General features: G+C 42.9%; 1 protein-coding gene across 4 annotated transcripts; it reads left to right on the forward strand.

The window, feature by feature from the left end:
• Positions 1-1,302: 1,302 nt before the first annotated feature.
• Positions 1,303-13,284, forward strand: LOC133444453 (myosin heavy chain, fast skeletal muscle-like). Of its 4 annotated transcripts, XM_061722255.1 has the most exons (41): positions 1,303-1,352; positions 1,498-1,536; positions 2,157-2,378; positions 2,455-2,598; positions 2,683-2,839; positions 2,926-2,953; positions 3,032-3,137; positions 3,228-3,320; positions 3,409-3,472; positions 3,546-3,644; positions 3,747-3,850; positions 3,978-4,116; positions 4,206-4,324; positions 4,513-4,662; positions 4,748-4,918; positions 5,016-5,319; positions 5,432-5,496; positions 5,581-5,668; positions 5,757-5,874; positions 5,970-6,093; positions 7,625-7,765; positions 7,855-8,106; positions 8,197-8,439; positions 8,530-8,706; positions 8,785-8,930; positions 9,028-9,118; positions 9,200-9,589; positions 9,684-9,810; positions 9,903-10,021; positions 10,118-10,314; positions 10,433-10,616; positions 10,698-10,863; positions 10,956-11,080; positions 11,202-11,510; positions 11,595-11,798; positions 11,886-12,011; positions 12,093-12,263; positions 12,364-12,468; positions 12,565-12,660; positions 12,758-12,889; positions 13,189-13,284. In XM_061722255.1, exons 3-41 carry the CDS (start codon positions 2,172-2,174, stop codon positions 13,207-13,209), a joined length of 5,802 nt encoding a protein of 1,933 aa, XP_061578239.1. In that variant the 5' UTR covers positions 1,303-1,352; positions 1,498-1,536; positions 2,157-2,171; the 3' UTR covers positions 13,210-13,284. The 4 variants fall into 4 exon arrangements, with proteins under 4 accessions (XP_061578239.1, XP_061578237.1, XP_061578238.1 ...); XM_061722253.1 differs by having other exon boundaries at positions 3,032-3,320; XM_061722254.1 differs by lacking the exon at positions 13,189-13,284 and having other exon boundaries at positions 12,758-12,931.
• The last annotated feature ends 13,327 nt before the right edge of the window (positions 13,285-26,611 follow it).

Raw genomic sequence — 26,611 nt, forward strand, 5'->3', positions numbered from 1 at the left:
TTTCCCGTTTGACTTTGCACGCTTGTTGCTAGGCAACAGGTTATCGTAGAGACATCGTACAAATGTTGCCCGACTCAGCACGCTGTGGACTTCAACATACTCAAATTTCATGAAGCTGGGATTTAAGGAAATTTTATGTCAAAATCCATTCCAAATGGCCCATTCATTCGGAGTGGGTTTTTTACCATGGTGAAAAAAAAACCTATCCATTAACGTAGCCTGAACCGGAACGTGCACCCAAACATCGTTAGATGTGTCTCCATCGTGCCTCGATGGACATTACTTTTCTCAGTCAAAAGCGTTACCGTGGGGACGCTAGACGCCAAAAAGCGCGCCCCATTAATAACTATTGGGAGCACAGGAATGAATGAAATGCAACCGTAAACACCTCAAACTGAAATAGAATCGCCACGAACACAACCACTACAGCAGTAGGGCATGCCCATATCAAAATTTCCTGATATTTTCTAGTTTATATTATCATCGTCAGCACTTGACTTTTACAAAATCTTATCCCAATGTGGAATAACTTTTTGGAATACTTTCACACACTATAGTGCACATTATCTTGTACTGTGTGCTATTGTTAACCAGATGTTGCTCTGTTACAATAACAGTGCATGCACAACACTTTTCAAATTTTCAATTTTCATATTACTATAAAAACATAGTTTGAGCCCCGGATCTTTATGTATAATCAACAACAAAGTAACACAAGCAAATGTAAGAAACAGACATGCTGATATAAAGACAGCGAAGAGGTTTGAAGGATCTGTGAGGTAAATTAAGTTAGCGATAACACTCTTGCTGTCAGTGAAATGTGAGCAGGCATGTTGCCTGTGTAGACAGCTGTAGTAATTCAAATAAGAGCATATGCATTCATTCAGCTTTTTATACCACATAAAAGACATAAAGCATACTAAATGAAAATAGGATTTTTCTATTAGGTTGGATTAATTATGATCAGTACAGAAAACGAGATATTGCCCAAGGATTTTTGTTATTTTTTATTATGAAATCAGCCCTTTATACAATTGCAAGTAATGCTCAAAAATGTCTACACACTTTTTAGCCCTTTCTTTTATGCCTTTTTTTTTGTCAAGGTTCTATAGACATATTCTTGATATAAAGTAGCAAATTCATCAAAGACTGTCTTAGACTCTGAAAGCCAATACCAGCATATCCTTGTACAATATGCTTCAGCGGAAATCTCCATCCTACCGTAATACACACCACTTTTGGCATGTGTCCCAAATATAACTGATGCCAAGTAAGCATGCTGGATTCAATATAAGGGGTCCAAGTCAACGCAGCAGTGTGTGGTAGAAGAGTCCTGAAGACTCCGGCTTGTGGTAGGTTTAATCTCTCTCTTTAAGAGCTGTTTACTCATTACTTAAAATATTTATCTATTACCTGACCGGCTGCATGTTTGAGAAATTTTTCCAATTAAAGACTTTTTAAACCTTTAAATAAAGTACATTTTGTCTTTTTCAACAGAATTAAAGACTACAGCAGACTTGTAACAGAGAGGGTCAGGTATGGAAATCAATTTTGATAATTTTGATAATACAATTTTGATAATTTGATAATTTGCTTTAAATATTAGTTTAAAGCAGAAAAGTACGATTTAACAAGTATTAATTAACAAGAGCAGCACGGTGGCTTAGTGGTTAACACTGTTGCCTCACAGCAAGAAGGTCCCCGGTTCGACTCCCAGGCCCAGCAGGGTCTTTCTGTGTGGAGTTTGCATGTTCTCCCCCGTGCTTGCGTGGGTACTCCAGTTTCCTCCCACAGTCCAAAAACATGCATGCTAGGTTAATTGGTGATTCTAAATTTCCCGTAGGTGTGAGTGTGTCTGGTTGTCTGTCTGTATATGTGGCCCTGCGATGGAATGGTGACCTGTCCAGGGTGTAGCCCCTGCCTCTCACCTGAAATGAGCTGGGATAGGCTCCAGCAGACCCCCGTGACCTGTGAAGGATAAAGCGGGTATAGATAATGGATGGATAACAATTCTGAACATTTGGAGTGATTAACATACAAATGATCTTAATCTAGTATGTTAATATGATTGATAAATATGATTCCCCCAGTGCTCACTAAAAAGAGGTAAATCTTTAAATAGTTAGATGGGAAAACAATCTTTTGTTATCTCGCAGACATAAGCTGCCACCATGAGTACGGACGCGGAGATGGCCCTTTATGGCAAAGCTGCCATTTACCTTCGTAAGCCAGAAAAGGAGAGGATTGAGGCTCAGACCAGACCTTTTGATGCCAAGAGTGCCTGCTATGTTGCTGATGTCAAAGAACTGTACCTGAAGGCAACAATCCTCAAGAAAGAGGGTGGCAAAGTCACCGTCAAAGTCTTGGACACTCAGGAGGTCGGTGCACTAAGGTACACTATAACTAGTAACTAAAAATACACAGTTCTTGACAGTGAGAAATTCCTTGCTACAGGAGAGGACAGTCAAAGAAGATGACATCAATCCAATGAACCCTCCCAAGTACGACAAAATGGAGGACATGGCCATGATGACCCATCTCAATGAAGCCACTGTGCTGTATAATCTCAAAGAGCGTTATGCAGCATGGATGATCTACGTAAGACAATCTCACTATGAGAATTATTATGCTCGCAGGAAAAGCTGTCTAACGTTACATTACTATCTCTTTGATCATTTTCAGACCTACTCTGGGTTGTTCTGTGCAACTGTGAACCCCTACAAGTGGCTCCCAGTGTACGATTCCGAAGTCGTCTCTGCCTATAGAGGCAAGAAGCGTATGGAGGCTCCACCCCACATCTTCTCCGTCTCTGACAATGCCTATCAGTTCATGCTTACTGGTATGTCCTTTACTGGGGAGATTTAGTTTCTAGTTATGAAAGCGGCAGACATGAATAATGAATGTTTCTGTGTTTCATTTTCACAGATAGGCAGAACCAGTCTGTCCTGATCACGTAAGTATCACAACTGTTGAATATCAATCTTAGTACGTTTGTGAAAACAAATACCCACAAGTCTGTGTTTATACCCAGTGGAGAATCTGGTGCTGGAAAGACTGTGAACACCAAGCGTGTCATTCAGTACTTTGCTACAATCTCTGTTGGTGGGGGTAAGGCGAAGGAATCAAGTAAAATGCAGGTAAGTTATGATGACAACTTTTCACATATCACAAGACACCTACAGGAAAATAGGTCCTTTTCTAATATGCTTCTGAAACCTGGTGTACAGGGGTCGCTGGAGGATCAAATCATTGCAGCCAATCCCCTGCTGGAGGCTTATGGTAATGCCAAAACTATTAGGAATGACAACTCTTCTCGTTTTGTGAGTATAAACCGATTTCTTCTTTCTACAAACCTCCGTACACTCTAAAAATGTAGAGGGACTTTAACTACTCATTTGTTCAAAACAGGGTAAATTCATCAGGATCCATTTCGGCACAACTGGCAAACTGTCTAGTGCTGATATTGAGACATGTAAGTACTGTATTCCATTCAAAGTGAAAAGGTGAGAAAGACTAAACAAACTGATGCATGTGAATATTTGCAGACCTGCTGGAGAAGTCTAGAGTGACATTCCAGCTTTCTGATGAGAGAGGCTACCACATCTTCTACCAGATGATGACAAACCACAAACCAGAGATCATTGGTAAGACTTAATTGCTACACAACGTCAAACAAATTTAGTGACATAATTTTAAACAGTGTGTTAAAAATGTCTCCATTATTCTTTTTTCTTTTTTTTTTCCAGAAATGTCTCTGATCACAAGCAACCCCTATGACTTCCCCATGTGCAGCATGGGTCAGATCACTGTGGCCAGCATTGATGACAAAGAAGAGCTGGACGCCACTGATGTGAGTCATCTTTATCATTAAGATATCAATAGATGCATCAGAAGCCTCAGGAGAATTGAACTGAATCTGCTTTTTAAAAGCATGCACTGAAGACTATATATTTCTTATGGACTCTTTCTTTAATCAGAATGCCATTGATATCCTGGGCTTCAACGGAGAGGAGAAGATGGGCATCTACAAGTTGACTGGTGCTGTGCTTCACCATGGTAACATGAAGTTCAAGCAGAAGCAGCGTGAGGAGCAGGCTGAGCCTGACGGCACAGAGAGTAAGTGCATGTGTTCATGCATCAAAACCGCTAAGTTCTTATGAAGTTCTTCAGTTCTGTTTGTGTTGAATATAAATTACTCTTTTCAGATGCTGACAAGATTGCTTACTTGTTGGGCCTGAACTCTGCTGATATGCTCAAGGGATTGTGCTATCCAAGAGTGAAGGTCGGGAATGAATTTGTCACCAAGGGACAGACTGTACCTCAGGTAAACACCAGCCAGTAAAATAAGACATCCTATGATCAGACTTATAATGTTACATCCATTTAATATTGTAAACTTTATGAAGAAACAGAGATATTAATATTCATTTTATTCTTTTTTTACGTATTACAAATCCATATTATTTCCAGCATTTATCTTTATTAATTAAAAAAATAATAATTTCTCTTTAGGTCAATAATGCTGTCACTGCCCTGGCCAAGTCCATCTATGGAAGGATGTTCGATTGGATGGTCGTCCGTATCAACCAGATGCTGGCCACTAAGCAAGCAAGAAACCACTTCATCGGTGTCCTGGACATTGCCGGCTTTGAAATCTTTGATGTAGATATCACTCCCATAATCTATTATCCTTTGTTCTTCAAGGCAAAATGTTCAAAAGTGATACAGTTGATTTGCCCATTCACAGTTCAACACATTGGAGCAGCTGTGCATCAACTTCACCAATGAGAAACTGCAACAGTTCTTCAACCACCACATGTTTGTTCTGGAGCAAGAGGAGTACAAGAAGGAAGGCATCATTTGGGAGTTCATTGACTTTGGTATGGACTTGGCTGCCTGTATTGAGCTGATTGAAAAGGTAAACATTGAGATAATGATTCCATTTTATCCAAGTGTTATCATTACAGAAAGAGACGGAAATTGATTACTCTTTGTTATTTCCTCCTGTAATCAAGCCAATGGGCATCTTCTCCATCCTCGAAGAGGAGTGCATGTTCCCCAAGGCCGATGACACTTCCTTCAAGAACAAGCTGTATGACCAGCATCTTGGCAAAAACAAGGCTTTTGAGAAGCCAAAACCTGCCAAGGGCAAGGCTGAGGCTCACTTCTCCCTGGTGCACTATGCTGGAACTGTGGACTACAACATCTGTGGTTGGCTGGACAAGAACAAGGATCCACTGAATGAGTCTGTTCTGCAGCTCTATGGGAAGGCATCATGCAAACTGGTGGCTCTCCTGTATCCTCCCGCTGCTCCTGAGGGTATGAATTTTAATCAAACTAAGTTTGAGTATGAATGGTTGTCTAAGAGGCAAGTTTTAAGTGTCATCGTTTAACGGAGACCTTAGATTAACAATTATCTTATGAAAAACAGAGGCTGGCAAGAAGGGAGGAAAGAAGAAGGGTGGTTCTATGCAGACTGTGTCATCACAGTTCAGGGTGAGGTTGGAGTAACACATGTAATGTCTTTTCATACTTAAAGTCACTTTTTTATAACAAAGATCCCCTAATTTGTACCTACAGGAGAACTTGGGCAAGCTGATGACCAACCTGAGGAGTACCCATCCTCACTTTGTGCGCTGCCTCATTCCCAATGAGTCAAAGACTCCAGGTACAAAAGACATATTTATTCTAAGTGTGTCTGAGTTTGATTCATGGGGTTTATATTTGCAGACATAACTGTTAGAGTTATTCTTCAGGCTTGATGGAGAACTTCCTGGTCATCCACCAGCTCAGGTGTAACGGTGTGCTGGAGGGTATCAGAATCTGCAGAAAAGGTTTCCCCAGCAGAATCCTCTATGCTGACTTCAAACAGAGGTATAATCACTTGGTTAATGAAAGGGTAATCCAAAAAGAACTATAATAAAAGACTGCTGACTTTCCTTCCCTTTCCTTCCCTTCTTTCACAAAAGATACAAAGTACTGAATGCCAGTGTCATCCCTGAGGGTCAATTCATTGACAACAAGAAAGCCTCTGAGAAGCTGCTTGGATCAATTGACGTTCCTCAAGATGAGTACAGATTTGGACACACCAAGGTATGTGTTCCAGTTGCAAATATATCCTTAAGGAAGTTAAGATGCTTGGACCCAAATATTGTTTTCACCTTATTATGTTCTTTGGTTCCTTGCACAAATGTTAGGGTAAGTTCTTAAACAGTTGACATTTTCAGCTTATCAAGATGATTGACATGAATGACTCTGGATGATACTATAAAGATGACACAGCTCCAAACAAATTTGAAATTAATCTACATTTTACATATAAAAGTGATAGTTGAATGTGTTGAAGTATACTGTTTAAGTCGAGCCTTAAAATCTAAATCAACGCACTCCCTTTTCGTGACTGCTACTCGTGATCTCCATCCATCCATCCATTTTCCACCACTTATCCGTTCCCGGGTCGCTGGTGCAGCAGTCTCAACAGAGATGCCCAGACTTCCTTCACCCCAGACACTTCCGCCAGCTCTTCTGAGGGGAGACCGAGACGTTCCCAGGCCAGCCGAGAGACATAGTCTCTCCAGCGTGTCTTCCCCGGGGTCTCCTCCCGGGGGGACATGCCTGGAACACCTCCCTAGGGAGGAGGGACATGCCTGGAACACCTCCCTAGGGAGGCGTCCAGGGGGCATCCAATAGAGATGCCCAAGCCACCTGAGCTGAATCCTCTCATTTTGAAGGAGCAGCTCCTCCCGAGTGACCGAACTCCTCACCCTATCTCTAAGAAAGCGTCCAGCCACCCTGCGGAGTAAACTCATCTCATCTCATCTCGCTTGTATCCACGATCTTATCCTTTCGGTCACTACCCAAAGTTTATGACCATAGGTGAGGGTAGGTGCGTAGATTGACCGGTAAATCGAGAGCTTCGCCTTTCGACTCAGCTCCTTCTTCACCACGACGGTCCGGTACACCGACCGCATAACTGCGGACGCTGCACCAATCCGTCAATCTCATGCTCCAACTTTCCCTCACTCGTGAACAAGATCCCGAGATACTTGAACTCCTCCACCTGAGGCAGGACTTCTCCACCCACTGGGAGAAGGCACGCCACCCTTTCCCGGTGAAGAACCATGGCTTCGGATTTGGAGGTGCTGATTCTCATCCCTGCAGCGTTGCACTCGGCCTCAAACAGCCCCAGCACATGTTGAAGGTCCCGGTCCGATGAAGCCAACAGGACAAAATCATCCGCAAAAAGCATAGATGAAATCCTGTGGTTCCCAAACCGGATCCCCTCCGGCCCCTGGCTGCGCCTAGAAATCCCGTCCATAACAATTATGGACAGGACCGGTGACAAAGGGCAGCCCTGCCGAAGTCCAACATGCACCGGGAACAAGTCACCTAGGACCTGTTTGCCATGGGAGACCCTACCAGGGGTGTAATGCCTAGACAATGTAGCTCCTACGATCATTCGGACAACACAAACCCCTCCACCACAGTAAGGTGGCAGTTCAAGGACAGGTTAAAACAGATTAATGTGTCAAATATTTGGAATAAATGTATCCTTTCTGATTAAGTGAGCATTGATGTTTCATGGAAACTGCAGAAATAAGATAATTATATTCCGTTTGTTCAGGTGTTCTTCAAGGCTGGTCTGCTGGGTACCCTTGAGGAGATGAGAGATGAAAAGTTGGCATCCCTGGTCACAATGACTCAGGCTCTCTGCCGTGCTTACCTCATGAGAAAGGAGTTTGTTGTTATGATGGCTAGGAGGCACGTAAAAAAAAAAACAAAGTTCAGGACACACAGTTGAATGAATTATAAAGAGACACTGGTCTATAACAGTAACTTCTTGTCTACAGGGAGGCCATTTATACTATCCAGTATAATGTCCGCTCATTCATGAATGTGAAACACTGGCCATGGATGAAGGTTTATTACAAGATCAAGCCTCTCTTGAAGAGTGCTGAGACTGAGAAGGAGCTCATGAATATGAAGGAGAACTATGAGAAGATGACAGCAGACCTTGCTGCTGCCTTGGCCAAGAAAAAGGAGCTGGAGGAAAAGATGGTGTCTATTCTGCAGGAGAAGAACGATCTGCAGCTGCAAGTGGCATCTGTAAGTAAATAACATGGGAGGTAATGGATTTTTTAATTAATTTAATTAGGTATCTGAAATGGTAATGCTGGAATGCTCCTTGTAAACCAGGAAACAGAGAATCTGTCAGATGCTGAGGAGAGGTGCGAGGGTCTTATCAAGAGCAAGATTCAACTCGAGGCCAAACTCAAAGAGACCACTGAGAGACTGGAAGATGAGGAGGAAATCAATGCTGAGCTTACTGCAAAGAAGAGGAAGCTGGAGGACGAATGCTCTGAGCTCAAAAAAGATATTGATGACCTGGAACTTACATTGGCCAAAGTGGAAAAGGAGAAACATGCCACTGAGAACAAGGTTTATACACATTCATTTAATTTGAGATGATCACATAACAATTCAAATTCGTGAAGTTGTGTGATATTGACATCTTTCTTGCAAATGTAGGTGAAGAACCTGACTGAGGAGATGGCCTCTCAGGATGAGAGCATTGCTAAACTGACCAAGGAGAAGAAAGCTCTTCAGGAAGCTCATCAGCAGACTCTTGATGACCTGCAGGCGGAGGAAGACAAAGTCAACACTCTGACCAAGTCCAAGACCAAGCTTGAGCAACAAGTTGATGATGTAAGTTTAAAAAGTCACTGATTCGAAAAACAAGATTCTTCTCAACCTTGGTAATGACTAATCCCTATCAATTTCTAGCTTGAAGGTTCTCTGGAGCAAGAGAAGAAGCTTCGTATGGATCTTGAGAGAGCCAAGAGGAAGCTGGAAGGAGATCTGAAACTGGCCCAGGAATCCATAATGGATCTGGAGAATGACAAGCAGCAGTCTGATGAGAAAATTAAAAAGTAATATAATATAGGTTGTCGTTCATGCCAGTCAAAATATCCATTGCGGTTAAAAGTGGGTCTGAAATCTTAAAATACAACATTATCATTCACACAGGAAGGACTTTGAAATCAGCCAGCTCCTCAGCAAGATTGAAGATGAGCAGTCATTGGGTGCACAGCTTCAGAAGAAGATTAAGGAGCTTCAGGTGTGTTGTTCATTGATATTCCAATCATTCCACCGTTATCACATTTGAATGAAATGAAGATAACACATCTGCATCCAACAGGCCCGTATTGAGGAGCTGGAGGAGGAAATCGAGGCGGAGCGCGCTGCTCGTGCCAAGGTTGAGAAGCAGAGAGCTGACCTCTCCAGGGAACTTGAGGAGATCAGTGAGAGGCTGGAGGAAGCTGGTGGCGCCACTGCTGCTCAGATTGAGATGAACAAGAAGCGCGAGGCTGAGTTCCAGAAGCTCCGTCGTGACCTTGAGGAGTCTACTCTGCAGCATGAAGCCACTGCTGCTGCTCTGCGCAAGAAGCAGGCCGACAGCGTTGCTGAGCTGGGAGAGCAGATCGACAACCTGCAGCGTGTCAAGCAGAAGCTTGAGAAAGAAAAGAGTGAATATAAGATGGAGATTGACGACCTCTCCAGCAACATGGAGGCTGTTGCTAAATCAAAGGTACACCCATATTTCACATGTACTTTAATATGAAAATAGAAGGAATTATAGATTAAATACGATCTAACAGAATTTGTTTTGTTCGCAACATTAGGGAAATCTTGAAAAGATGTGCCGTACTCTTGAGGACCAATTAAGTGAACTTAAGACCAAGAATGATGAAAACATGCGTCAGAACAATGACATGAGTGCACAGAAAGCACGTCTCCTCACAGAAAATGGTATCTATAACACAGGATTTTACTGCAAATAACTTTAGTGTCTGACCAGATTCTGAACAAAAACTAATCTCTGATAATCATTTTCACACAAGGTGAGTTCAGCCGTCAAATTGAGGAGAAAGAGGGTCTTGTTTCTCAGCTGACCAGAGGCAAACAGGCCTTCACCCAGCAGCTTGAGGAGCTGAAGAGACACGTTGAAGAGGAGGTCAAGGTATAAAAAAACGCTCTAAAAAATAAGTGTATATTGGTATGAGATGTCAATGATTAGGAAACTTGATTCAATGACTTGATTTAATGTTTTAACCAGGCCAAGAATGCTCTTGCCCATGGACTGCAATCAGCCCGCCATGACTGTGACCTGCTGAGGGAGCAGTTTGAGGAGGAGCAGGAGGCCAAAGCTGAGCTGCAGCGTGGTATGTCCAAGGCCAACAGTGAGGTGGCTCAGTGGAGAACTAAGTATGAAACTGATGCCATCCAGCGCACAGAGGAGCTTGAGGAATCCAAGTGAGTAAGAATCAAACAAAAAATGGCTAATAATGAAACATTAGCACTTTAACATTAGCATTTATGTGCATCACATTATATAATTATTATATAATTATATAATATTATTTCTGTAAAGGAAAAAGCTGGCCCAGCGTCTTCAGGAAGCTGAGGAGCAGATCGAGGCTGTGAACTCCAAGTGTGCATCTCTGGAGAAGACCAAACAGAGGCTCCAAAGTGAGGTGGAGGACCTCATGATTGATGTGGAGAGAGCCAACGGGCTGGCTGCCAACTTGGATAAGAAGCAGAGGAACTTTGATAAGGTAATATTTTTGACTTTATGCTAACATGAATTACATTTTATCATATGGATGAATAACTATACTGTACAAACTGTTATTTAGGTGCTGGCAGAGTGGAAACAGAAGTATGAGGAGGGTCAGGCAGAGCTTGAAGGAGCTCAGAAGGAGGCTCGTACTCTGAGCACTGAACTGTTCAAGATGAAGAACTCTTATGAAGAAGCTCTGGATCAGCTGGAGACCATGAAGCGTGAAAACAAGAACCTCCAACGTGAGTTCCAATGAGACTGTGTCAGCATGTCAGCATTGTGCTATTTCTCTTTTACATCTCAATACTAAAGGTTATCAAACATTTCTGTACAGAGGAGATCTCTGACCTGACTGAACAGCTTGGTGACACTGGCAAGAGCATCCATGAGCTGGAGAAGGCCAAGAAGCAGGTGGAGACAGAGAAGTCTGAGATCCAGACAGCTCTGGAGGAAGCTGAGGTGAAGTTTTATCCGAGCAGATCGTCTGAAATAAAACCTTAAGTCATAAACTAATGTTGAGTAAAAAAAAAAAAAAAACCGTGTCAATGCAGGGTAATATTTTCCTTTTTTATATTGTTAGGGAACTCTGGAGCATGAAGAGTCTAAGATCCTTCGTGTTCAGCTGGAGCTCAACCAGATTAAGGGTGAGGTGGACAGGAAGATTGCAGAGAAAGATGAGGAGATGGAGCAGATCAAGAGGAACAGCCAGAGGGTGATTGATTCCATGCAGAGCACTCTGGATGCTGAGGTCAGGAGCAGGAACGATGCCCTGAGAATCAAGAAGAAGATGGAAGGAGATCTGAATGAGATGGAGATTCAGCTGAGTCATGCCAATCGCCAGGCTGCTGAGTCCCAGAAACAGTTGAGGAACGTTCAGGCACAGCTGAAGGTATGTATCAAGACAGTGATGTCACTTTGAGCTTCACTAATGTTGAGGAATCTACCTCCAAGTTTTTACTTTTTTTCCACCTAGGACGCTCAACTGCATCTTGATGATGCCGTCAGAGCCCAGGATGACCTCAAGGAACAAGCTGCTATGGTGGATCGCAGAAACGGTCTCTTAGTGGCTGAAATTGAGGAACTCAGAGTTGCTCTGGAACAGACAGAGAGAGGCCGCAAAGTCGCAGAGCAGGAACTGGTGGATGCCAGCGAACGTGTCGGACTTCTGCACTCTCAGGTATGTTTCATTTTACTTTTCTTAATAGCACAATCTCAGAATATTACATCACACTTGTGATAACTGGGTTGAATTTTGATCTTTCAGAACACAAGCCTCATCAACACCAAGAAGAAGCTTGAAAGTGACCTGGTTCAGATCCAGAGTGAAGTTGATGATACTGTTCAGGAAGCAAGGAATGCAGAGGACAAGGCCAAGAAGGCCATCACTGATGTGGGCCTACATTTTGTTTGTTTTTCTTTAATGCTACAGCTGAACTGTCCAACATTCTGAAAACAATATTGATCTTTCTAGGCTGCTATGATGGCTGAAGAGCTGAAGAAGGAACAGGACACCAGTGCTCACCTGGAGAGGATGAAGAAGAACCTGGAGGTTGCTGTTAAGGACCTGCAGCATCGCCTGGATGAGGCTGAGAACTTGGCCATGAAGGGTGGCAAGAAGCAGCTCCAAAAACTCGAGTCTAGGGTGAGAATAAGTTTTGAGATTTTTTTTTTCATTATATGAAAAAATCTGTCAAAACATCCAAAACACACATCTAATTCATGCTTTCTTTGATTTTCTCAAGGTGCGTGAGCTGGAGGGCGAGGTTGAAGCTGAGCAAAGACGTGGTGCAGATTCTGTTAAGGGTGTCCGCAAATATGAGAGAAGAGTGAAGGAGCTCACCTATCAGGTAAAACTACTTTCATGTTTAACACATGCATTACTTTTATGTCTACTTCTAATACTAAAGTGACCTTTACATTCAATTTGACATTTTCTACCACAGACTGAGGAAGATAAGAAAAACGTTAATAGGCTGCAGGATCTGGTGGACAAACTGCAGCTCAAGGTGAAGGCCTACAAGAGGCAGGCTGATGAAGCGGTAAGGCAAACCCCATTTCTAACTTGAATTTTATCTCCTTCATATGTGGGTGGTTACTTGACTTCTTTAAACTGTTTTCCTCTTTCTTGCATTGAAGGAGGAGCAGGCCAACACTCATCTGTCCAAGTCTAGGAAGCTCCAGCATGAGCTTGAGGAGGCTGAGGAGCGTGCTGACATTGCAGAGTCTCAAGTCAACAAGATGAGAGTAAAGAGCCGTGACTCTGGCAAGGTGAATATGCACACATATTATGACTGAATGTATCACTTTGACTGCCCCATGCTTCATACATTTGAGCAAAAACTACATTTCCAGACAAATAAATTTGATCAATCGATCAACCGATCGATCGATCGATGTAGCACAAAGTGCTTAACATGTTTAAAAACTGTACAATTTAAAAAGTTAAAACAGTGCCCAACCCTCCCACCACCACCACCACTCACACAAACCCCACTACACCCTATACACAACAGACACACAGAGTTAAAAAAAAAACTTGATCCGAGCTCTCTCTTTTTTCTTTACAGGGAAAAGACGTAGCTGAGTAAAATACCTCAGCTGATGGTTTGTTTCTAATCATATAATATGATGTGAAATATACTACAATAAAATGTTTGATTCTATTTGTCTCTTGTTTTGTTTTTGACTCAAGAGATTTACAAATTGCAATCTGTCTTGCTATCTATGCACTCACACCTTATATGAAACAAGAAAACATGTCAGATACTTCATTGGATCCCATCTCGATCCATCCATCCATTTTCTTCCGCTTATCCGGATCTGGGTCGCGGGGGCAGCAATCTCACCAGAGATGCCCAGACTTCCTTCACCCCAGACACTTCCTCCAGCTCTGCCGAGGGGAGTCCGAGGCGTTCTCAGGCCAGCCGAGAGATATAGACTACGTTCACACTGTAGGCCTTAATGCTCAATTCCGATTTTTTTCCCATATCCGATTTTTTTGTGTGGCTGTTCACATCATCTTTTAAAATGTGTCCTATATCAGACTCGAATGTGAACGCATTGCGGCCCTGAACTGACCCGCATGTGCAGAGGAACAATAACAAAGACGTCACACGCAGCACTCCGTATGTTGGGCTAAAGCTAGATCTATCAAGCAGCTCTAGCGGCTGACAGCTGGGTTTATCACCTAACACACGGTCCAGCTCGTTGTAAAACGGTCAGGTTATGCGACCACGACTGCTTTCGCTGATTTGAATCCTTAGCTTCTTTATTTAGTAATATGCTTAAATTCAGCGGGTTGTCTGGTCTGATCTGAGGTCGTAGGCGAAAAAGAGGTGAGCGCGGGGGAGGGGAGGAGAGGCAGAGGCGGCCCGGAGGCGACCCCCGCCGTCTCCCGTGTCTCTCCCCCGCGGCTCGGGGCTCTGCGTGTGATGTCAAAGTCGCATTAATTCCAACCTGGCTGTTCACACTGAGGTCGCATTGCAAAACATCAGACCTGTATCCGATTTAGAACCACATATGGAAGCGACCTGAATCTGATTTGAAAATATCAGATTCCATGTGACTTGTGCTGTTCACACTGTAATAAACAAATCATATCTGAGTCACATACGAGCAAAAAATCGGATTTGGGTCACTTGGGAACTGCAGTGTGAACGTAGCCATACGCCGCGTTCAGACTGCAGGCAAATCTGATTCATATCTGATTCCTTCTCATATCCATATATATTTTCAGGGCTGACTGTCCACACTGTTTTTAGCAAGTGTCCAAATCGGATCTGGCTCTGTTCAGACTGGGCCACATCATTGACTGATCTGATGCCGTAGCAACGACGTCGGAGCAGAGGCGTCACCCAGCGCGTGTATTGTGTGACGTCATGTAATTGCGACAACAAAAACAATAACAAGATGGAGCCGCTGTTTGCGGCGGTTTGCGGCATCTTCCGACTGCTCCATACCTGTAACGTAGCTACACAACTCGAAATGGGCGGGTGGTTTGGCGCATGGGTCTGGTCTGGCGTTGTGTAGAGTGACGTCGCGGACAGTCAAACCGATCTGAGTGTTTGGAGCTGTTCAGACTGAGACGCATCTGCCCAAATGCGATATGAAACTACCTCCCGGAGGTGGTTTCGATCTGGTTTGCAAAAATCGGATCTCATGCGGTTTGGGACTGTTCAGACTTCAAAAGAGTCATCCAGTTTCAATCTGGATGGGCTAAAAATCGGATATTGGCTGGCAGTCTGAAGGCAGCCATAGTCTCTCCAGCATGTCCTGGGTCTTCCCTGCGGTATCCTCCCGGAGGGACATGCCTGGAACACCTCCCTAGGGAGGCGTCCAGGAGGCATCCGATACAGATGCCCAAGCCACCTCAGCTGACTCCTCTCAATGTGAAGGAGCAGCGGCTCGACTCTGAGCTCCTCCCAGGTGACCGAACTCCTCACCCTATCTCTAAGGGAGCGTCCAGCCACCCTGCGGAGGAAACTCATCTTGGCCGCTTGTATCTCTCATCTTATCCTTTCGGTCACTACCCAAAGTTCATGACCATAGGTGAGGGTAGGTGCGTAGATTGACCGGTAAATCGAGAGCTTCGCCTTTCAACTCAGCTCCTTCTTCACCACGACGGTCCAGTACACCGACCGCATAACTGCAGACGCTGCACCGACCATCGGTCAATCTCACGCTCCATCTTTCCCTCAATCGTGAACAAGACCCCGAGATACTTGAACTCCTCCACCTGAGGCAGGACTTCTCCACCCACTGGGAGAAGGCACGCCACCCTTTCCCGGTGGAAAACCATGGCCTCGGTCTTGGAGGTGCTGATTCTCATCCCAGCCGCGTCGCACTCGGCCTCAAACCGCCCCAGCACATGCTGAAGGTCCTGGTCCGATGAAGCCAACAGGACAACATCATCCGCAAAAAGCAAAGATGAAATCCTGTGGTTCCCAAACCGGATCCCCTCTGGTCCCTGGCTACGCCTAGAAATCCTGTCCATAAAAATTATGAACAGGACCATTGGCAAATGGCAGCCCTTCCAGAGTCCAACATGCACCAAGAACAAGTCTGACTTACTGCCGGCGATGCGAACCAATTCCTGCTCCGATCATATAAAGACTGGACAGCCCTTAACAGAGGGCCCCGGACCCCATACTCACGAGGGACACGGTCAAATGCCTTCTGCAGATCCACAAAGCACATGTGGACTGGTTGGGCAAATTCCCATGAACCCTCAAGCACCCTGCGGAGGGTATAGAGCTGGTCCAGTGTTCCACGACCGGGACGAAAACCGCATTGTTCCTCCTGAATCCGAGGTTCAACTATCGGCCGTATTCTCCTCTCCAGTACCCTGGCATAGACTTTCCCGGGGAGGCTGAGAAGTGTGATCCCCGTAGTTGGAACACACTCTCCATTCCCCCTTTTTAAAAAGAGGGACCACCACCACAGTTTACCACCCCAGCGGCACTATCGCCTTCCTCCATGCAATATTGCAGAGGCATGTCAACCAAGACGTCTAAATGAAAAAAATTTCATCTCCAAATAGTGTTTTAGTTGATAAGTTGTCCTTGTGAACCAATTTATAATTGTCCCATCTTAATTTGGGTTAATTTTTTTCTCTCATGATTCATCTTCCCTCAACACGTTTATCCACCCATTTTCATACTGTAGCTACCAACTTGGCTGCAACAACTCAATGCAATGGGCAATCCCAAAACCTTTTGCCTTTACATTTTATTTAGTATCTAATGTGACATTTAGTACATGATGGCCTAATCCCCCAATAAACCTACTACACTTGAATGTTTTAAAATATTTAGTTTTGAAAATTAAAAATGAGTTTAGACTTCACTTTATTATGTCATCATTGTCTAATAAGTCTAATAACTAATTAAAACAGATTTGTTGGCATTTTTCTGAACTCATAGAAATTTTTAATCATTTACATCAGGGCTCTTCAAGTCCGGTCCTCCAGGGAAAATTGACTAACCAAAAGCCTTCAATAGCTATGGACGGTTTCTGCATATTTGAGTTCAAAAGGTTCATGAAAAGCTCAGCCGTGCAGCGTATGTCTTGAACGTTGTATTTCAGTCTTTGGTTGTGACAGGTTTTTTTTTTTTGAGAAAGTAACCATACTACAACAATACAAATTGTATAGTTGTTGGTACAAGCTGTATTATGAGTATAGTTTTCCTAGAACTGTGTAAACAAAATATATTGGGAAAAATCGACAAATCTGGGTCAAAATGTAGTTATTAAGTTTTCATGCGCTTCATCCGGTTTTGAGTTGTCATGGAAACCATCGCTAAGCAAGCATGATATTAAAGGTATTATCCCTGATCCCTGAAAAGCTAGCAAGATTTGAAAGAGGCACCTCTAAGCCCCGCCCATTCGGTCCAAATGAAACGGATTGGTCCAGGACCAGAGGCTTGGCAGGAAGGGAAAGAACCAATCAGATGCCTTCATTTTAAACCACGCCCTGTCCCATGCACGCACTCGCTTCCAGCCCCCCGTGTCCACTTCCCACGGGTCCTCCTGGGCTCACAGTTTCCCAGTGTAACCCCCCTCCCTCCCCTCTGCCACGGACCCCCAGTATGTAGTTATTATGTAGTTATTTCCAGAGCAGCTCGGTCCCCGCTGTGTGGGTGAGCGGGGAGCAGAGCCGTTAGTCCGGGCTGCTGCTGCAGGACTCTCTGCCCAGCAGCAGCAGCCCGCGGGGACACGTGAAGAGCCGCAGCAGCTCCGGCTCGGAAGCAGTATGGGGGTCCGTGGGGATGAAGGCATCTCCATCCCGGCAAGAGCGGAGAGCGCCGGTGCGGCTGGCGGAGCGCTGCGGTGCCGTGCAGGCTCTGTTGCCACAGCTACGCCGTAGGGTACGCCCTAGCCTACGCCGTAGCCTACGCCGTAGCCGTGGCTCTAGAACCTGCAGCGCACCGCAGCGCTCTCTGCTCTTGCCGGGATGGAGACGCCGGTGGGCAGGATGCACGTTTGGGTGGGCACAGCCCACCCCTGCCCCCCCCCCCCTAAAACCGGCCTCGCTTACAGGTGAATGAGACATGGGGTAGTTTTGTTGAAAATGTGCTGCCCAAAATGTCCTGGAAAACTGAACTCCTGCAAATGCGCGTTCCCCAAAGTTTGTGGGGGCGTGGCTTTGGACGGAGCGCTGACGGGAGGGGGAGGAGGGGGCGGGGCTTAGAGGAGGTGCCACTTTCAAAATTTCAAAATTCTTGCTAGCTCTCCCAAATCAGGGATAATACCTTTAACTTGACCAATACTGGTATACAGTATGTATATATATATATATATATATATATATATATATATATATATATATATATATATATATATATATATATATATATATATATATATATCCAAAGTGCAAAAAACGTAGAGGGGTTACAATATTAGCCCTTGAAATGTATAACTGTTACATTTTTCTAGACCTTGAAATGTATAACTGTTTCATTTTTGAGTGAAAAAAATCTATATTTTGAGTTAGTTTCTGCATAGAAATGCGTTTTGATTACATTTCTAGCAATATATAAATGTACATAATCTCTTGCTTGCTCGTGGTTGCAACGTTTTTTTCAGATCTCGTCAGAATAATGTAAAACTGGAACGTTTTAATAACGTGAAATCGTTACATTTTTAGTTGCTGGACAGTGCTGCGAAGAAAAAACAATATTTTGAGTTAGTTTCTGCATAGAAATGCGTTTTGATTACATTTCTAGCAATACATATTTTACTTTCATAATATTCACTCAGTAAATGTACATAATCTCTTGCTTGCTCGTGGTTGCAACGTTTTTTCAGATCTCGTCAGAATAATGTAAAACTGGAACGTTTTAATAACGTGAAATCGTTACATTTTTGGTTGCTGGACAGTGCTGTGAAAAAAAATCAATATTTTGAGTTAGTTTCTGCATAGAAATGCGTTTTGATGAAATTTCTAGCAATACATATTTTACTTTCATAATATTCACTCAGTAAATGTACATAATCTCTTGCTTGCTCGTGGTTGCAACGTTTTTTCAGATCTCGTCAGAATAATGTAAAACTGGAACGTTTTAATAACGTGAAATCGTTACATTTTTGGTTGCTGGACAGTGCTGTGAAAAAAAATCAATATTTTGAGTTAGTTTCTGCATAGAAATGCGTTTTGATGAAATTTCTAGTAATACATATTTTACTTTCATAATATTCACTCAGTAAATGTACATAATCTCTTGCTTGCTCGTGGTTGCAAAATTTTTTCAGATCTCGTCCGAATAATGTAAAACTGGAACGTTTTAATAACGTGAAATCGTTACATTTTTGGTTGCTGGACAGTGCTGTGAAAAAAAATCTATATTTTGAGTTAGTTTCTGCATAGAAATGCGTTTTGATTACATTTCTAGCAATACATATATACAGGGTGCAATTTGTGAAAAAAAACAGAAGGGGGGATAATTTTGGGAAACATTTTTTTTCAGAAAAATTACCACACAACAGCGGTCCAACAGTATAGGCTATATGAAAACCTGTTTCTTGCGTAAACCTTACACTTAAGCTACATAACGTAGGCGGTAGGCCTATTTTGAACATGAACTGAACCACTGCATTTACAGAAATATTTTCTCCTAATATTGTTTTTAAATGTGCCAAATAAAAATAAATAAACAAAATTAATATTTTTTTAATTCTTTCTCGTTATCAGTTTAACAGAAAACATGGGAGCTCTCCTCAGCCGGGGAGATGCTGCTGTCCACCATCCCATCAGCAATGTCAGATCTTGTTTAATCTTTTGTCGCATTTTTACTCAGGATTTTTGGTTGTGATCCTGTAAAATATGAGGATATGCTGCTCTGGATTCTTTTAATTTTTTCATTCATTTGCAACACATTCTCACTCCCAGCTCGTCAAAAACCAACGCTTGGTCAGGGCCCTTGTGCGTCAGTTTCTGACGTCAGTTTCTGACGCACAAGGTCGCCCTCAGCGCCAAGCACCGACGCAGCGGGCTCTCAACAGATTCTAATGTAACCCGGCAGCGTCGTTTCAAGCCGCTGAGAGCATCAGTCCCATTGGATAAGTGAGGACCGGCCGGGTCATTTCAAGCCGCTGAGAGCATCAGTCCCATTGGATAACGGAGGATCGGACACACGGAAGTATTCTAATTACTGTCCGTTTTGACGTTAACGGCGATTTTCACAATGATATCTGCAACATTTCTTAAGGCAGAAACACCACTGTATCCTTGTTAATTACACAACATTAGTGGGTTAATTTCCTGCACATCAATTTTCATGTTTTTCCCTTCGATTCTGAGAAAGAAAGAGTTGTTTTATCACTGTAGGCAATACACTACCCATAATCCTCAGCTACCGTTGCTATAGAGACGACGCCAGTCCGCTTTGCTTGACAAAATCGTTTTAACTATTTATATTTATTATTTATTATTTATTATTATTATTATTATTATTATTATTATTATTATTATTATTATTATTATTATTATTATTATTTATATTTATATTTATATATAACTATTTTAACATTTCTAAACACAAAAACACGAAAGTGTCCTTGATAATTCAATAATACAATAGGTTCATGTTAAGGACATCCGTTTTAATTAGTTCTCCTTCGATTATGACATGTTATTAATGCTCAGTAGGCAAAGGAGGTTTGTTATGTATTGTTATGAGGCCTATTTCAATTAAATTCAATTCAATTTTATTTGTATAGCGTCTAATACAACAGATGTTGTCTCTAGACGCTTTCCAGAGATCCAGAACATGAACATAAACATAAACATAAACATAAACATAAACCCCCGAGCAATTATTACATAAACAATGGCAGGTAAAAACTCCCATAGTGGGAGAAAAAGCCTTAAGCCAAACAGTGGCAAGGAAAAACTCCCCTTTAGGAGGGAAGAAACCTTGAGCAGGACCAGGCTCATAAGGGGGGACCCTCCTGCCGAAGGCCAGACTGGGGGAGTCGGGGACGTCAGCAGCACACAGCAGGCAGGCGGAAGCAGCAACAGGATGACCAGAGGTGGGTGGGGAGGGCGTCAGCAGCATTTCGTGTCTATTTTTGAACAGTTCACTAATGCTTTGAGCTACGAGGCTGAAATTCTAGACTCTGTATCAGGAGGTGACTTTCATCCACTGTGCGGATTTTCAGATCTGTGTGACCTTCGTAAGTGTCAAAGGTCACGCTTTTCGGCCTGCAAAGACTATTTCGTGTCTTTTTTTGAATAGTTCACTAATGCTTTGAGCTAAGAGGCTGAAATTCTAGACTCTGTATCAGGAGGTGACTCTCATCCACTGTGCCCAGGTCCAGACCCATGCGACCTTCGGAAGTGCCAAAGGTCACCGTGTGTGGTGCCTTTTTCCGGCCTTTGAAATGTTTTTTGAATAATTCACTAACGCTTTAAGCTGGGAGGCTGATTTTTGACAATGTTGCAATGCAGAAGGCCCTTTGCTAGGATCTTTTGGTCCCGTGGCTGTACGACTTCCACAGAGCTAGTTGGCATTGCAGAGGGTTCACAGAGTTGTGACTTGGCAAGCCCAATCTAGGCCCCATATGGAGGCCACAGGTCAAGTTTTACTTGGTTTGGTCAAATATTGTGGCAACAGTGTCGGTTCGAATGTTGGAAAAGGTGACGTTTCAAAGCCCCACCCATCGAAAAGTACAGGTCCGATCTGCACCAAACTAACGTCTGTCTGATCAGGGGATGCCCCCAAACAACATATAAAATTCAGACTCCTAGCTAAAGGCGTTAGTAAACTATGCAAAAAAAGACACAAAATAGGCCCAGTTCCATTAGTCAGGAGGCTCTCAGAGCTAGAGTTTTCTACAACCTCCTAACCAGCCAGAACGTTTTGGAGGAAACACTGTTGCAGAAGTCATAGAAATCTTTTTATATGTTGTTTGGGGGCATCCAAGAGACTTTTCTTTAAGTTGCGACATGATACAGGTGTGTAACGATTTCCATGCATGTACTTCAAACCGTATTGTGGGGCTTGAGGCACGACGTTTTCTAGGGGGCGCTGTTGAGCCATTAGGCCATGCCCATTAATGCAAACCATTATCCATCCATCCATCCATCCATTGTCCGCCGCTTATCCGTTCCCGGGTCGCGGGGGCAGCAGCCTCAGCAGGGATGCCCAGACTTCCCTCACCCCAGACACTTCCTCCAGCTCCTCCGAGGGGAGTCCGAGGTGTTCCCAGGCCAGCCGAGAGACATAGTCTCTCCAGCATGTCCTGGGTCTTCCCCGGGGTCTCCTCAGTCAGTCAGGGGTGGGACATGCCTGGAACACCTCCCTAGCGAGGCGTCCAGGACCATTATTAGGGCCCAAGCACCTTCAGTGTGAAGGCCCTATTGTATCTGTAGGAATTTTTATTATTATTTTTTTTTTTTTTTATTCTGACAAAAGGAAGGCCTTTTTGCATCCTGATCTCACAAAAATCCGTGAAATGCCCAGGACCTCTCACCACTATTTTCCGTGGTACCAACACGGAAAGTGGTATAATTACGTGTGAGCACCACGGATATCGTACCATGCAAAGTCAATGGGATCCTTGGTCGTGATATATACACGGATTATGACATTATTATTATTTATATATTATTCTTTGTTATAGTGGCTAAATTATGTGTTTTTGTCACGCAAGGTACTGTTTTTACTGTCAGTTTGTAAAAGCACGTTTTTAACGCTGTTTTAGCAGTGTTTTATTGAGGTTTTAATGGGAGCACCACGGATATAGTACTATGCAAAGTCAATGGGAACCGTGGTCGTGATATATACACGGATTATGACATTATTATTATTTATATATCATTCTTTGTTATAGTGGCTAAATTATGCGTTTTTGTCGCGCAAGGTACTGTTTTTACTGTCAGTTTGTAAAAGCACGTTTTTAACGCTGTTTTAGCAGTGTTTTATTGAGGTTTTAATGGGAGCACCACGGATATAGTACTATGCAAAGTCAATGGGATCCGTGGTCGTGATATATACACGGATTATAACATTATTATTATTTATATATTATTCTTTGTTATAGTGGCTAAATTATGCGTTTTTGTCGCGCAAGGTACTGTTTGTTACTGTCAGTTTGTATGACCATGTTTTTAACGCTGTTTTAGCAGTGTTTTATTGAGGTTTTAATGAGAGCACCATTGATATAATACTATGCAAAGTCAATGGGATCCGTGGTCGTGATATATACACGGATTATGACATTATTATTATTTATATATCATTCTTTGTTATAGTGGCTAAATTATGCGTTTTTGTCGCGCAAGGTACTGTTTTTACTGTCAGTTTGTAAAAGCACGTTTTTAACGCTGTTTTAGCAGTGTTTTATTGAGGTTTTAATGGGAGCACCACGGATATAGTACTATGCAAAGTCAATGGGATCCGTGGTCGTGATATATACACGGATTATAACATTATTATTATTTATATATTATTCTTTGTTATAGTGGCTAAATTATGCGTTTTTGTCGCGCAAGGTACTGTTTGTTACTGTCAGTTTGTATGACCATGTTTTTAACGCTGTTTTAGCAGTGTTTTATTGAGGTTTTAATGAGAGCACCATTGATATAATACTATGCAAAGTCAATGGGATCCGTGGTCGTGATATATACACGGATTATGACATTATTATTATTTATATATCATTCTTTGTTATAGTGGCTAAATTATGCGTTTTTGTCGCGCAAGGTACTGTTTTTACTGTCAGTTTGTAAAAGCACGTTTTTAACGCTGTTTTAGCAGTGTTTTATTGAGGTTTTAATGGGAGCACCACGGATATAGTACTATGCAAAGTCAATGGGAACCGTGGTCGTGATATATACATGGATTATGACATTATTATTATTTATATATCATTCTTTGTTATAGTGGCTAAATTATGCGTTTTTGTCGCGCAAGGTACTGTTTGTTACTGTCAGTTTGTATGACCATGTTTTTAACGCTGTGTTAGCAGTGTTTTATTGAGGTTTTAATGGGAGCACCACGGATATAGTACTATGCAAAGTCAATGGGAACCGTGGTCGTGATATATACATGGATTATGACATTATTATTATTTATATATCATTCTTTGTTATAGTGGTTAAATTATGCGTTTTTGTCGCGCAAGGTACTGTTTTTACTGTCAGTTTGTGAAAGCACGTTTTTAACGCTGTTTTAGCAGTGTTTTATTGAGGTTTTAATGGGAGCACCACGGATATAGTACTATGCAAAGTCAATGGGGTCCGTGGTCGTGATATATACACGGATTATGACATTATTATTATTTATATATTATTATTTGTTATAGTGGCTAATTTGTGCGTTTTTGTCGCGCAAGGTACTGATTTTTACTGTCAGTTTGTAAAAGCACGTTTTTAACGCTGTTTTAGCAGTGTTTTAATGAGGTTTTAATGGGAACACCACGGATATTGTACTATGCAAAATCAATGGGATCCGTGGTCGTGATATATACACGGATTATGACATTATTATTATTTACATATTATTCTTTGTTATGGTGGATAAATTATGAGTTTTTGTCGCGCAAGGTACTGTTTGTTACTGTCAGTTTGTAAAAGCATGTTTTTAACGCTGTTTTAGCAGTGTTTTATTGAGGTTTTAATGGGAGCACCACGGATATGCGAAGTCAATGGGATCCGTCACCCGATTTGACTGCTGTCATACCATTTAATGAAGGACAAAACGATAACAATCATCCCATAGATATGGGCCAGTAGGGCCCTACTCTACCTACTAGTAGGCGCAGGAGGCTGTTATCGCCCCTTTCTATGGCTAACCCCATGTTAATAATGCTCAGTAGGCACAGAAGTTTTGTTATGAAGCTCATACCTCACCTCCCTTTTTTATGTATTTAGCTAGAATTTTAAAACCTGCAATAGAATTCAACGTAAAATGCCGGATCTTGTCCATTAAAAACAATACTTTTTGGAACATAGTGTAACGACCACAGATAAGATAAGACCTTGCCCGCCTGGGCAACACATCAGCATTTGGCCGACTGGTTATTGCAGTTGACTGGGGTCTGGGAGACTGTGGTTCGAGACATGCTCTGGGCACGACTTGTTCGCCACGGTATTTTCCTCATTGTGTTATGGTTTTCTTTTAATATCTTTAACATTTCTAAACATAAAAACACGAAAGTGTCCTTGATAATTCAATAATACAATAGGTTCATGTTAAGGACATCTGTTTTAATTAGTTCTCCTTTGATTATGACATGTTATTAATGCTCAGTAGGCACAGGAGGTTTGTTATGTGTTGTTATGAGGCCTATTTCGTGTATATTTTTGCACAGTTCACTAACGCTTTGAGCTAGGAGGCTGAAATTCTAGACTCTGTATCAGGAGGGGACTTTCATCCACTGTGCGGAGTTTCAGATCTGTGTGACCTTCGGAAGTGTCAAAGGTCACTGCGTCTGTTGCTTTTCGGGCCTGCGAAGACTCTTTTGTGTCTTTTTTTGCATAGTTCACTAACGCTTTGAGCTAGGAGGCTGAAATTCTAGACTCTGTATCAGGAGGGGACTTTCATCCACTGTGCGGAGTTTCAGATCTGTGTGACCTTCGGAAGTGTCAAAGGTCACCGCGTCTGTTGCTTTTCGGCCTGCGAAGGCTATTTCGTGTCTTTTTTTGCATAGTTCACTAACGCTTTGAGCTAAGAGGCTGAAATTCTAGACTCTATATCAGGAGGTGACTCTCATCCACTGTGCCGAGGTACAGACCCATGCGACCTTCGGAAGTGCCAAAGGTCACCGTGTGTGGTGCCTTTTTCGGGCCTTTTTTGTGTGTTTTTTGAATAATTCACTAACGCTTTGAGCTGGGAGGCTGATTTCTGACTATGTTGCAATGCAGAAGGCCCTTTGCTAGGATCTTTTCGTCCCGTGGCTGTACGACTTCCACAGAGCTAGTTGGCATTGCAGAGGGTTCACAGAGTTGTGACTTGGCAAGCCCAATCTAGGCCCCATATGGAGGCCACAGGTCAAGTTTTACTTGGTTTGGTCAAATATTGTGGCAACAGTGTCGGTTCGAATGTTGGAAAAGGTGACGTTTCAAAGCCCCACCCATCGAAAAGTACAGGTCCGATCTGCACCAAACTAACGTCTGTCTGATCAGGGGATGCCCCCAAACAACATATAAAATTGAGACTCCTAGCTAAAGGCGTTAGTAAACTATGCAAAAAAAAGACACAAAATAGGCCCAGTTCCATTAGTCAGGAGGCTCTCAGAGCTAGAGTTTTCTACAACCTCCTAACCAGCCAGAACGTTTTGGAGGAAACACTGTTGCAGAAGTCATAGAAATCTTTTTATATGTTGTTTGGGGGCATCCAAGAGACTTTTCTTTAAGTTGCGACATGATACAGGTGTGTAACGATTTCCATGCATGTACTTCAAACCGTATTGTGGGGCTTGAGGCACGACGTTTTCTAGGGGGCGCTGTTGAGCCATTAGGCCACGCCCATTAATGCAAACCATTATCCATCCATCCATCCATCCATTGTCCGCCGCTTATCCGTTCCCGGGTCGCGGGGGCAGCAGCCTCAGCAGGGATGCCCAGACTTCCGTCACCCCAGACACTTCCTCCAACTCCTCCGAGGGGAGTCCGAGGTGTTCCCAGGCCAGCCGAGAGACATAGTCTCTCCAGCATGTCCTGGGTCTTCCCCGGGGTCTCCTCAGTCAGTCAGGGGTGGGACATGCCTGGCGAGGCGTCCAGGACCATTATTAGGGCCCGAGCACCTTCAGTGTGAAGGCCCTATTGTATCTGTAGGAATTTTTATTATTATTTTTTTTTTTTTTTATTCTGACAAAAGGAAAGCCTTTTTGCAACCTGATCTCACAAAAATCCGTGAAATGCCCAGGACCTCTCACCACTATTTTCCGTGGTACCAACACGGAAAGTGGTATAATTACGTGTGAGCACCACGGATATCGTACCATGTAAAGTCAATGGGATCCTTGGTCGTGATATATACACGG

Source organism: Cololabis saira, chromosome 5 (genome assembly GCF_033807715.1).
Source record: "Cololabis saira isolate AMF1-May2022 chromosome 5, fColSai1.1, whole genome shotgun sequence".
Taxonomy (NCBI): domain Eukaryota; kingdom Metazoa; phylum Chordata; class Actinopteri; order Beloniformes; family Belonidae; genus Cololabis; species Cololabis saira.

Excerpts from the sequence above, each read along its gene's own strand:
- LOC133444453 (XM_061722252.1), top strand. The coding sequence starts at position 2,172 with ATGAGTACGGACGCGGAGATGGCCCTTTATGGCAAAGCTGCCATTTAC. Across the intron at positions 2,379-2,454 it reads AAGTCTTGGACACTCAGGAG|GAGAGGACAGTCAAAGAAGA; the intron begins GTCGGTGCACTA and ends TCCTTGCTACAG. Across the intron at positions 6,094-7,624 it reads ACAGATTTGGACACACCAAG|GTGTTCTTCAAGGCTGGTCT; the intron begins GTATGTGTTCCA and ends CCGTTTGTTCAG.